At 37.5% G+C, this 13834-nt stretch overlaps 2 protein-coding genes across 2 annotated transcripts; both read right to left on the bottom strand.

The window, feature by feature from the left end:
* Positions 1-9804: 9804 nt before the first annotated feature.
* On the bottom strand, positions 9805-11158 carry LOC108972421. Its single transcript, XM_018938981.1, has 2 exons — positions 11058-11158; positions 9805-10068 (listed from the first exon to the last, which is right to left on the bottom strand). The coding sequence occupies exons 1-2, from the start codon at positions 11095-11097 to the stop codon at positions 9806-9808; spliced, it is 303 nt and encodes a 100-aa protein (XP_018794526.1). The 5' UTR covers positions 11098-11158; the 3' UTR covers position 9805.
* Positions 11159-13002: 1844 nt separating this feature from the next.
* Positions 13003-13549, bottom strand: LOC108972408 (histone chaperone ASF1-like). Its single transcript, XM_018938969.1, has 2 exons — positions 13457-13549; positions 13003-13391 (listed from the first exon to the last, which is right to left on the bottom strand). The coding sequence occupies exons 1-2, from the start codon at positions 13494-13496 to the stop codon at positions 13177-13179; spliced, it is 255 nt and encodes an 84-aa protein (XP_018794514.1). The 5' UTR covers positions 13497-13549; the 3' UTR covers positions 13003-13176.
* Between the last annotated feature and the right edge of the window lie 285 nt (positions 13550-13834).

The following is a 13834-nucleotide window of genomic DNA, read 5'->3' as shown; positions in this document are numbered from 1 at the left end:
TAAATAACGCCTATATTTGCGAACTGAGTACTTTTATATGCTTCATGCTGTCAAGAAAGTGTTCAAAGTTTACGAACAGAAGCGTGTAGTTGCATATCAATAAGTAAAAATTTTTCGCATGAAATGCAAATATACATTGACTCGATTAGTTAGTTGCTAATTAGATATACCTATAATATTGTATATTTTACATTCTTGAACACAGTTAGATAAAACAGCACCGTACAACTATTTTTCAATCGCATTTGCCATTTGCGATATTTGATTTACCTATCCCTCTATTTATATAATGTAAATTCTGTATAATAGATTGTCAATATCTCCCTTCCGCTTTATTCAATGCTTTATAAAAGGTGTTACAGTGATCGGATTTAGTTCAAATATGCGCTGTTTCGTGCGATAATCTGTTTCCATTTAGATGGCAGCTTCATAATACGCCCCTCGAAAAAGCCACCCTCCTTATTTGCGAAGAACTCGGACAGTCACTTAACACAAGCCTCTTTTGAGTTCAACTTTGCACCTACAGGGGCGTTCGCCATGAACGGGAACAGGTGGTAATTATTTAGCGCTATGTCCAGGCTATATGGTGAAAGCGATAAAATCTCCAATCCGAGCTCCCTTAACTTCTGACAAGGCATCAACGAAGTGTATGGTCTGGCGTTGTACTGGTGGAGCACTACACCCTTCCGGTTGGCCAATTTTGAACGCTTCTGGTCTATCGCCTGCTTCAAGCGGTCCAGTTGTTCGCAGTAGATGGTGGAATTGAGCGTCTAGCCATACGGGAGCAGCTCATAGTGGATGATTCCCTTGTAATCCCACCAAACATACAGCCAAACCTTTCTGGCCGCCAATCCCGGCTTGTCCACTGTTTGAGACGATTCACAGGCCTTCGAACACGACCGTTTCCGCTTGATATGTTGTTTGTGTGATCCATTTTTTGTCGCCAGTCATCATCCGCTTCAAAAATGGCTCGAGTTCGTTCCGTTTCAGCAGCACATCGCAGACGTTGATTCGGTCCAGAATGCACCCAAACATCAAGCTTTTTTGTGTATCCAGCCTTCGGCAGATGGTTTGGTGACTAACTCCCATCTTCTGGTCGAGATCACGAAATGCAACATGCCAGTCTAACTCGAAGTTTTCCTTGATTTGATCGCTTCATTAGAGGACTAAAGATTGCTTGAGAAGATTGTAATTTAAGTTGAAGTCGAGGAAAAATTATTACAGCTTTTGACGTATCCTTTATTCAAACAAGGCAATAAACAGCTCTTTTCACTATTTGTTGAAGCTATGGCAAGAGAGAGTTCGGAGTACAGTTCTTCCTAACAAATTAGTACTACTGACTTTTGCGCTCATCAGATTTAAATACCTTCGAGCAGCAAAACCTGTACTTTGTTATATTTTTTATAGCTTGAACTTATCGCAAGTCTCATATATATCTTATATATAAATCTTACACAATTTGTGAATATCTGTCACATATGATCCTGATGCAAATTGAAATTATCTGCGTGTAAACTAAAACAATTAATATGTACTTGCACGATCTTCGCTTTCAACAATACCTCATTGTAAAATCAATTATTCTATTGTGGTTTTAACGCGTATTTTATCTCCCGATTGGTACTATAAAAGAACGTGCGCAGTTTTGTCAATATTCAGTTTACGCAAAGGTGTCTTCAATCGTTTTCAAGTTCCGATTACATTTCTAGAAGGATGTTGCAGAAAAAAATTTTAGTTGTCATGCTCGTTGGTAAGCAAGCTTATCTATACTTTTTCATCCTAAATCCATAAAATGTTTATACATTACAGTGCTTTTAATCGCCTGCGAACTGCCAGATAGCGCTGCTAGTAAAAAATGTCAAAAGCCTGCAGGGAATGATGATCCCAGCGAATACCACAGCGCATCTGAAGGAGTTTTAGATGATGAGTCTGTTCCAAGGCGTAGTCCAGGCATTCACGATTGAGGTTTGGGTAAAAGAGTCACACCTCAGCAATTGCAAATTTAAAAATTATATTCAAATATGTCAATATGTTTGTGTAAAATACCAAACAAGCATTAAATAAAAATAAATACAAATTGCATGCAAAAAAAAATATCGGAATATAAATGAATTTAATCTCCTTCAAAACAGTTATTACAATTTATGTAAGGCCCTAAGAAAAGTGAAAGCACTGTTGCTTCCAAAACTACTCAATTTTTTTCGAAAATCAGCGTCGCGCTAACGTCCTTAAAACATGCTTTCCGACTACCGAGATGTCATGAAAAAATTAGTCTAGGATTTATGCTTTCAACCGGAAACAGACGATTAATACACCTAATGTCATGGCAAAGGTAAGGCGAAAAAACACATCAAATTAGGTCAAAAATCAAGGCTATGTTCACAGTTTTTTTGGATTATCGGGGCCAAATATGTCAAATATGAGCGCGATCTGTCAACAAGTTTATTTACAACAGCTGTTTATGTCGGTACATCACAGTAGTGCATTGCGATTTTTACAATGGATAAAAATATCGAACAAAAAATTTGTCTGACCAAATTTCGTATGCGGAATTTACTGTGATTCAGTTTTATCAAAAACACAAGTCTACAAGTGGTACCAAGCCTTCAAAGTGGATCGAGAGATCAATTTTGAGCACGAGCAAAATCGTTGACATAAGTGTATTATATTTGGTGGGGATTACATTGAAGGCGACCAACTAAATATTTATGAATAATGAAATATTTTGCGTTTTATTGGCAATTTCCGGGTGCCTTCTTGTTACAATCTATGTAAGAATTGCGTCCACATTTAATCGGGTTCCACTCAGTCATAATCGATAAATATGTAAATGTGCAATATTTCCTTAGAACTACAAGGTAAGTTCCAAAGTAGAGAATTTTTGAAACCAACGCTCCCCCCTGTCAACTGGTGCGTTAGAATCTACTATATTTATCGATTTTGCTCAGTGAGAATTTCATGACAACCCATGGATTAGAAGGGAAGTTATTGCGTTTTAAGGTTAGTATGTTTGTGTTATCGGTGCAAAACTAAACTTCGAACAAAGAGACAACATTAAATTTTTATGGCGGTGATTGCCTATCCCGTAGCAGAGTGCACGAATGGTTGGGTCAAACGTTTTCAAAGTGGTCGTGAGGACATAAATGACGATCAACATGTGGGCCAATCAAAATCCGTGATCACCGGAAATTCCATCGAAACTGTGCGTGAATTCATCGAAAATCAGCCGAAATCATCATGGAAATTTATGGAAATGGAATTGAACAGCTCCAAAACATCGATTTATCGCATTTTGACTCAACATTTGTACTTACGAAAGGTGTGTGCACGGTTTGTACCGCACAAATTGACTGACGACCGAAAATTACTCAGAATACCACATTAGAAGGACGATTATTTGAACAAAAATCACATTTTAACCATTAACCACTCCCCGTATTCACCTGATATGGCACCGTACCCATCAAAGGAAAGCGTTATACAGACGTAGAGACCATTCAAAAGGCTTGCACCGGCATCCTGGCGGCCATACCTGCCAACAAGATAAATCACTCGTTTGACATCCTTTTGGACCGTGCAGCAGAAGGAGACTATTTTTAATAAAATAAATGGATTTTGCCGAAAAACCCATTTGTTCTGTTTTTTTGTTTTTTTTTTTTCAAGTCCTGCTTATAGCTGAAAGTGTACATGAAGACCGTGGACGGTCGATTCGGCGCCGTTTACAGTAACTCGGACTAACATATGGAACGACTTGCCGCTTATAAATTGAAAACAAACAAAATACAGCTTACAGAAGCCACTTGACTTTTCAAAAAAAAAATTTTGCTCAAAGGGTGCAAATAAGAAAAATTTAAACATTTAGAAGGAAGGGCAACCTGAACAGATTCAAAATCTGCCACTTCATCCAGAAAAAACTATGGTTTAGTGTGGTTTATTTCTACAAATATACGACCAATAAGAACATATCCTTCAATAACAACCGTTAATGCGCCATCATAACCGACTATTTGAGCCTGTAATTGAAGCTTGTGATATCGGCGACATTTAGTTTCAACACACGTCGCGTCAATCAAAGTTTTTATTGGGGGAAGAATTCGTTGATCAGATAATTTCACGTTTCGGGCCGGTGAATTTTCCACCGAGATCGTGTGATACCACACCTTGATACTTTTGTTTGTAGGGTATATAAGGTCTGAAGTTTATGCCAACAATCCCACTTCGATTCAGGTCTTGGAACAAAACATCACGCATGTCATTCGCCAGTCGCAAGCCGAAATGACGAGTCTTCGAAAATTGAGCTCAACGGATGAAACACCTGAGACGTAGCCGTGGCCATCATTTGAAAGAGATAATCTACAAATCATAAATGGCAAAAAATGATCTTTTGAATGTTAATAAGCATTAGATTAGATTGACAGCAAGCTAAGAAAAAAAAATTTTTTTTTTATTCGTTTTACAAATATATTGTATAAGAAACAAATATACAAGATATATAATTTTAGTATTTGAAAATTAACTTTTTCTTGGATCACTTGACACACCTATAGCAGTACTAGAGAGACCGCATATCCATTCATCATTTGACTGTTCTTCATAATTTTTCAGGGATACATGTTGGGGGGGGTTCTGTGCCATCTTTTGACTTTTCTGCAACATTTTCGGTAGTTGTTGTGGTATTATCATCATGGGCCATATTTTCACCGCCTATTTTCCGATCAAGAGGATAACCAGAGCTTGTGGACAATTGGTTCACAATCAGAAAACCTAAAATAATTAAAAGCAAATTCGTTATTCGGCACATACAGGTAGCATGGATAACTGCTGTGATGGGATGCTCTTCTCATGATATCTCAAACACTGTCTGGCTATGTGAATACCACAATTCGAAAATCGTGTACTGATGTTTCCATATGACAGTTTTCGTATTGGTTATAAATTAATTATTAATGTCATGCAAAAAGAGCGAAGTGAGCAATATGCGGCAACGTTTCTATGGCGTTTCCTGAAATTTTGGAGCAACATATTCTTAAAATCAGCTATACTCACTAACGAGCATGAAAATTAAATAACTCTTGGGCAACATCCTTAAAAAAGTATATTAGCAACTCGAAAACGGCCGAAACCACCTTTAATTTCACTGAAGATTAATCAAATATACCACATGCTTATATAGCAGCAGCAGTGAGATTGCAACACCCATTAAGACAATAATGGAAGAACTTAATTTGAATTCAACTATTGTTCTTAGCGTAGAACGTGCAGTTACATGTTAATGGTCTTAGATGAACAGAATCCAATCAATTCATGCAAATGCGGTTTTATACTAATTTTCTCAAATTTTTTTAATATTTTGAAAAGTATTGACGGGAAAGTATTTAACTTTGTTTGAACACTAGCTTGACTTTAGAATTAGAGTCAAATAGTAGAAATCACGAGGACAAAAACTTTCCATTCCAATATCATTACCACTGCATCCCAAGTAGCTGACGCATTTTAAAAGCGGCATTCGATTGCCTTATGCTTCCCAACTTTTATGTACATTAGGTTAGGTTAAAAAATCGATACTCACAAGAACAGCATAGAACGTCGATCTGCTTTTGCAACTAAAACTCCTATTTAACTGATTACAAGATCCTCGACCCGCGCTTTGAATTTATCACAAATTTGTTGAGACGAGATGTTGCAAACTCAGTCTTACAAAGGCTAAACATTGGAGGCCTGGAGGCTGGAGGATGTGCCCCTACGATTACGATATCATGAGCTTTGCTAAGGTCAAGTAGTTAAGTAGATCACTTGTTCTAATCTAAATTGATGTTGCAGTCGCATAAGAGTTGGTCGTCGTCCGGTGATGAAGTAACCTAATGCTATTACGGTCGAGTTCAGATAATCCTTCATTAGTTTTGGATTTTGGAGCTCAATGTGGAAGCATTCGCCACCCTAAAAGAGCCTGTTCTGCATAGCGGTGCTTAGCCACTTCTGCCTTAAAAATACTAAATTGGTTCGGTAGCCTAAAGCCATGATTATCGAAGCGCTTCTTATAGCAAACACTCTACCAAACTTTCATCCCGGCTGCGAACCATCAGCAAAAAAAAATCAGTACGTCTCTTCTCCAGCGAATGCTTACCATCGACGTATCCCTCGTCGGTATGTATATGAACAGAGGAAGGCCGCAATGAGTAGTCTTTATAGCGAAGTGATCCAAGTTCTCAGCAATTAGATTGAGGAAGAGTTTTTCAGTTGCCAGATCCTTTGTTGTATATGAGATCAATTTATTCAGACTGAAATTTGTTGACTTGTCGCTCTCTGCTATTTTTTTAAGAGCTGAAATACTTAGCTGAATACTTAGATCAGCTCTCTCGTTCTTACAATGAATTTCTTTACTTAAGATTTAAGACTTTAGATTAATTTCAAGAAAGACTGGGTACTGAATATATTTTGTATTCGCATCCGGATAGCTTTCTAGCAACCTTTAAACGGCAACTAAAAAAAATTGTGCTTGCCTACAAATTTAGCCGACTCTCGACGTTGAGCGCTATGTGACTTTCCAAAACGAACTGACTATTTTGGAAAAAGTTCTCTAGGAGAAGGTTTAACAAGAATCAGTGAGCATCAATTAGTTGCGCTTCATGGATCTTTATTACCATTTCGATTACTACCTTACATGTTCACAAAAATATTGAATATATTTATAAATCATTTTATGTATCAATATATTTCAAAGCTGTAATAGGAAATGTTTTTAAGTAATGTTACACTTATTCAGCATTTATTTATTTTGAGCTGATATTGTATCTGAGTTCTTTAAGAGCTTTTGCCCGCCAAATTTGACTTTTCTAGTTTTAACCAGATGGTTTTCGGTCCATCCGGCATTTCTACCAATGTCGCTATTTCCTCCAATACCTTTGTAAATACAAGCTTTCTGTCGCTGTTGGCAGCTCCGCCCTTAGTATTTAGGTTTTCGAACTCATTTGCTGTACTAGAATCATCGGAGAGGTCATCGTTGGCAATACGTTGGGAAGTGAAGGCTTCATTTGGTATTTCGCAAACGATTAGGAAAACTAAAATATAGAAAAAACATTATGCAACAACTTATTATTATATCACTTACTATAAATGGTATTAGTAAAATAATAAATAAATGCGTTTGAGAGGCTGGCACATCAACGACTTCTCGTCTTACTTAGACTTAAGAACTTAGGACTCTATATGTTTTTTTTTTTATTACCGTAGCAATCAACCAAAATAAGTTAGCAGCATCAGTTTTATTTTCTGTATAGCGAACTTTGAAACTTCAGCACTTACCAAGGAACAAATAACAGCCAGCATATTTCGGGAACATCCTCGATGTAGTGCGGTAAAAAGATGCTGAAATGGCAGGCTAGCTCCCAAGTACATATGACTATCACTAAAGCTCCATAAAACTTTGATACGGCTTATATAGTGCAATCTTGAAAACCTCAGTATCCATTATTAGAGACAATAGAAAGATTTACATTAAAATTTTCCATTGTTCTAAGCGGAGAACATGGATTAACATACTAATTGAAAAGAAATAACGTAATCAAGCGCAGCCGAAACTTATGCATAATACTAATACATTGTCTCTATGCGTTTTACAACAGCTTGGTGGGCTTCAGAAGAGCTAAGCGAGCATAATTCAACCCTTGCGCTTTGGCAAGCTGCTTCTGACTCACGGTTAATTGGTTCATCTTACTTTCTTCTTCTTTATTGGCGGAGATAACACTAACATGAGTTTATAGCCGAGTTTAAAACAGCGTGCCATTCCTTATTCCTTTTCGCTGTTTGGTACCAATTGATGGACCTGAGGTCTTCCTCTTCTTCTGCTTTCCTCGGCTCCCTCGAACACTCTCAGAGCTGAAGTGGGTTTATCCATTCGGACGACATCGAACGGCTCGGAGTGCTCCTTCCGATCCTAACGGGGTTTTTGGGGTAGTTGACGCAGATTGTGAGGTATCTTTTTTGTGGATTTAAATTCCAATCAGTTTTCCGCCACCATATTTGAATAGCTGGGCCGGCAATCCAGCGGCCCTTGCCGATTTCTTCTTCTTCAAACGGCTATTCGAATTTATTCATTGTCAGTCAATGGAACGTCCACTTCATCGTCATCGATTGGATAATCCGGTTCATCAGCTCCTGGTGTTATGCTTTCACTGGCATTCAGAAGGCTGGAAAAGTATTCCCTCCATCCTAATGTCAGTATTTTGTGTCAGTCACTAGATCACCTCTGGGAGTATAACACATTCTTGAAACCTAGTCACTACATCTCTTCGTAGAATTTTAGAGCATTGCCCCTGTCGTGCAGCACAGCATACTCACGCATTTCGGTTTCTCTTTTTGTTTTTGGTTTTTTTTCTCTACAAATGTCGCTTCCCTCTAATACTTCCATTTAGTTATAATAGTATCCAGTAGGTATGATAAAAATTCTTAAAGGATCAGCTAAATCGTTTAAAAATAAATGTATATATATATTTTACTAATCCCCTTTCAATTGTTGAAGAGTATTTCTGTACTTGTGAATACAATAGCCCTTCGACTAATGATGGACTCCATTTTTCATTGAGTTCCCATGCTCTTTGAATCCATATACTTTAACTGGCTTATTTTTTTGCCAGGTTCGATAAAAATTCTAAAGAAAAGGTTTATATTTGGTCTTAATAAATGTCATTGGTCACTGCTGTACTAAATATGGTGTTCCTAAATATAATAGTTCATTGCTGCACTATATGTTGTAATTGCCAAATTAATGCAGACCGATATTGTGGCTCAGCAATATTCTTAGCAAATTGTGGCTGCCTATGCCGCTTCCTTATGCCTTATACTGAAATATTGTTTGTATGGAACACTCCAAAGGCTAGTAAAGACAAACACAAAGGAAAACAAGGATCAAGGTTCCACTAACTCATATGAAGTCTATTTCTAAAAACGTATAAAGGAAATTGTAATTAAATATTTTCGAGTAAGTGATTCGACCTCTTCAACTGTTGAAAATATTAAAAAAAAAGTGAAGGATAAGGTACTTTTAAACCGTCAGGCAAGTGTTAGAGAGATGGCAAGAGAGCTTGACATATCTCAGGAGTTCGTCCGAATGATTTTGGTGGATATTTTGGATATGAAACTCCACAAAAAAATTTTTTTGGACATGCTTGTTTGTACGAATTCCAATCCTACATTCGTGGAAAGCATTAAAATTGCCGATGAGACATCGGTTTATGAGTTTGACATGCAAACAAGTCAACAATCATCGGAATGAAGGGAAAAATTAGCCAAAACCAAAAAAGAACACGACAAAGTCGCTAAAAAATCAAGGTGATGCTTAGGGTTATTTTCGAAATTCGTGGTTTGGTCTATCATGAATTTGTTCCGGAGGGACAGACGTATAACAAGAAGTTCTATTTAGCCATACTGAAGCGCTTTGAAACATCCAACGAAAAGGGTCGGAATTGTGGAAGCACAATTCATGGATTTTACACGACGATAATGCGCCATCGCATTGGGTCACGATTGTGACCGAATTTAAAGCCAACAACGCAGTGAATACCATCGATCAATCACCGTATTTAACATATTTCTCTCCGAGTGATTTGGCATAAGTATATTACAGCTCGCGGAGATTACTTCGAAGGCGAAGAAATAAATATTTTGCGCTTTATTTACGATTTTCTGGTACTTTTTGCCACAATTCAGTTTTTACGACCATCAAAATTAAAACAAACGAGTAGTCGCTTTTTGCTTGACACAAAAATATACATAATTTTTATTAAAATATTACTATAATTGTATAAACTTATGTTTCTTTGGGCGCACTCTTCTGTATTTTAAGCCATATATATTCTGGTCCACTTTCCATTGCTATATATTGGGCAAGCATAAGCAATATTCTTCTAAAGTTCGGTGTCATAGAGTCACTCTCGTCTTCCATTGTCGCCGGATGCATAAATTCTCTTACTATATCATCACTTGAAATCGCTTCACCGGCAATAATTCTATCTTCATCATGCACAAATTGTACATCCTTGGTACACTGTGTTTCCTTAAGGACTTGACAGGCTGAAATACATATTTTTTATTTAAAAATTTAATTTAAAATATGAAAAACAGTTAACTTCGATTGCACCGTAGTTCTAATACACTTCACAAATAAAAAAAAGTTAACATACTTGATGGACGGACATGGCTAAATTAATTCAGTTCATCAAGCTTATCATTTATATATATTTTTGCATTTATTATTGATTCGTGCGACTTCCTCAATCTATTGCTGGAGAAAATAATACGAGCTGCCGAGCTAACTAGAGCAGGTACAATATTTTATTAGAATATAGAGCCTGTATCTCCCGCCGTCAAACAAACAATCATCGCACTCGCGACTTGGCTCACACGCCATTACTAACAGTCATAACTTCTAAGTCGTAGATAATTTCATCTATCTTGGAAATAGCATTAACCCCAAGAACAACGTCAGCATCGATATCGAATTTCATCTCTCGACGAACAAAGACCAAATTCTACAAGTCACTCAGCTATATGATGCAGCGGTAAACGATATTCACATAATTCAGCGAATTAAGAGACAATGTCGTCCGAACGTATGAAAATATTCCAGCTCTAAAAGTATGCGACGCAGTACCCGGCGCGGGAAGCAGGGAAAGAAGAAGGCCTCCACTCCATTGGACCAGGTGGAAAAAGACCTGTCTATACTTAGAATCTGTATTGTTAACTCGCTGTCTATGCTAATAAAAAAAAGGAAAATATATATAATTCCTTCAATGATGTTTCCTTCTGCGTGTTATATATTTCGTGGCAATCTTAAAATACCCTGTTGAGGGTACGAAAAATATTCGACTGTCGCTCCTAACATGGTAAATCTCTCGGCCTTGCGTACACTCATGTTCCATACAAGCTTTGTTTCTCTAGTTCTAAGTTTCTTACCAGATCTTAATAGTATTATATTTAATAAGATTGTGTTATGTTAAGTTACATTATGTTAAATTATATTATTTCATTACAAAAAAAAAAATTTATTCTAAGTGACTTACCAACTATTAACAGTGTTAGGAAGATATTCTTTGTCAACATCCTGTAACTTCTGACTATAATATAAAATTTTTAATGCGTTGTGGGGAACGTCGCTAGACCAGACTTAAATTGTAACAGTAAGCTATAGCGCCCTCAATAAGGTTTTATATAGCATCCGTTTGATAATGTAAGACACATTATAAAATGAAACTCAATTCACCATTTGTTCTTGAAGACAAAAGTTGGGTATTTGCATTTAGATTGAGTAACGTGTTGAGACATAAAATTGAGAATCATACACAGTTCAGCGTATGTATGTATGAAATTCATAAAAATATAAAACTCTCGGATCAATTATACCGAAATCTGGTACTACTTTTCATGTAAGGTAGATCCATCTGCCAAAGCTGACAACATACCATCATATTAGTAATCATAAAGGAGCCATTGAAAGATAAGATAAAGTATTTTGAGCTTACCGTACATTTGTTAAGACCACTGCGCTAATTTCACTGAAGGTTTGTCTACCGAGGAAAGGAAAGAGTAGGTAATTCGGGGGACGTCGAGCCTAACGATTTCAGAGCAGGTTCGTAGGTTAAAAAGCTCATTACACATCTTCCCGATCCGTTTTGCATCGCCCAAAAATCATTCGCATAAAATATTATTGGCTACGATTTCTTAGAGCCAGACACAGCTTTTGGTGAAAGGCGTCACCCCTTAACAATTGCTCCTTTATTACAGTATTAGACGATGGATACCTACTTCACTTTTTCCTCAATGTTTGGTTTCTATAAGAGCTTGCTATCAAGAATAATCCAAAGTGCTTTACGCCGTCCACCGTTTGAAGAAATGAGGCCCTCAACGGAGGGAGAGTAACATAAGGAATTTTCATCTCCTAGTAAATAAAGCAAGCTCAGTTCTATTTGGCCTTATGGCCAATCCATTTCTATCTGCCCACTTTACATACCCTTGGGAGGGATCGTAAACAGTGTTTATTAATATTGCTGGTCTCGGAAGAACTACATTGTTCTCATTCCCCTAGTTCGAAAGCTCTTTCAACACTGGGATCCTGAGTAAAGAGTGAAGTACTCTAGATTGTGAGTAGAATAGAATAGAATAGAATGTTATTTGAGGTAATGCACCGCGACCTAAGGTCTATTGTGCCCTCTGCTATATCACATGACCTCCCAGAGCCCCAGCAGCCTGAATAGTTCTGGGAGTTTGCCGGGCGCTAGTGAGGTGATGTCATCCCTGCTGATGTAAGCAGAATCCAGTGCCTTAAGCCTTTTTCCACAGATTGCTGAGCAATCCAGGATTAGGTGTGCTGGTGTTTCCTGTTCCAGGTCGCAGAATCGGCAGTTRGCACAGGAGACCATRCCCATGTTGGACAGGTGCTTCCTGAGCTTACAGTGCCCTGTGTAGATTRCGACGAGGAGGCGGAATTTTTCACGGGGGAGGTGAATTAGTTCTTTAACCATTTTAACCATTGCGAGTAACTCTTATTTACTTTCCGAAGTGCCGATGTACTTCCCCAATTCACCACAACCATTTTTCGCAAATGGGACTATGGATGCTGGAGATTAGCTTCGATCATAAACTAATTAGAGCTCCAATAATCGCCTGTGGACATACATATGTTACGTGAAAACCACTTTCTATGAGGAAACGGTAAGACTACTTAGATTAATTAAGTTCTAGATCTCAATTAATCAGAAGTCTTTATGAAAGATCTAACTTTTATGTTGTAAGCTCTTCGGTGTAATCATCGGTCCATATTTCTTCAAAAATTATGGCGTTGAGTTATGCCATGTTAACCGACTATTTGCAGCCTGAAATTGAAGCTCGTAATCTCGTCGACACTTGATTTCATTAAGACAGCGCCACTTCCCATACATCGCATCAATCAATGACTTATTGAGAGAACACGTCTTTAACTAGCTTAGGTTTTATCCACAAAATATGTCATTAACTTGAGCGGGTATTGTTGTCATGTATTTGGGTCAAGCTCTTCAGTTTTATAAAAAAAATATCCTTTGTCAAATTTTACTTATTTTAGATACATAAAACATATTTCTACTACTTATAAATTTCAAGATCCACTTTTCATATAACTGCTTTGTCCGTTAAGTAGCTTCATCATTATTCACATGATAGCGGTGATTCACTCTCTGCTTCGTCCGACTCTTCATCTAAGGGAAGATCTTCTTCTGAGTCTTCTTCAGCAGGTGCTTCTGGCTCCTCATCCTCCTCACCAACTTCTTCATCTGCAGGTTCCTCTATCGAATTTGGCTCTTTATCTTCGTCGTCTTTTGGTAAAGCACTGGCGCTGGGCAATTCGTTGAACACAGCGAAAGCTTTATGAAAAAATATTACGTAATCATTAAGAAAATATAGAAACGAAACAATGTTTAAACTTTACCGCCAATTAGCAGACACAAACAAAGGAATTTCTTGAACATTTCGCTGACACAAGTGTTAACACAATAAAGTACTGTCTGTCATAGGCTTCCGAGCCGTGCTTTATATACGCCGTGTTGCAGTTACAGCCAATCAGTTTGGTTATAAAATGTGACTGATAATTTTAAACGTGATTTACTCTAATAGACAGCCATAAGTTGTAAGTACTTTTCTAACTAAAACACATAAACTATTCAGATAATAGATTAATGCATGCATGCTCTACATCTACAAACTGACAAACGTACCGTTAGCCGTTTGGCACACGCGCCTTCGTGTGCTAGGCTTTTGTAAGCGCTGTCTGATTCAGACTTGACTTTGCCGTGGGTTTTTCTGTTGA

The sequence above is a fragment of the Bactrocera latifrons genome, unplaced genomic scaffold (genome assembly GCF_001853355.1).
Source record: "Bactrocera latifrons isolate USDA-ARS-PBARC rearing strain unplaced genomic scaffold, ASM185335v1 scaffold_4, whole genome shotgun sequence".
In the NCBI taxonomy this organism is placed as follows: Eukaryota; Metazoa; Arthropoda; class Insecta; order Diptera; family Tephritidae; genus Bactrocera; species Bactrocera latifrons.
The sequence above is the reverse complement of the archived record's forward strand: the minus strand, read 5'-3'. Positions and strand labels throughout refer to the sequence as shown.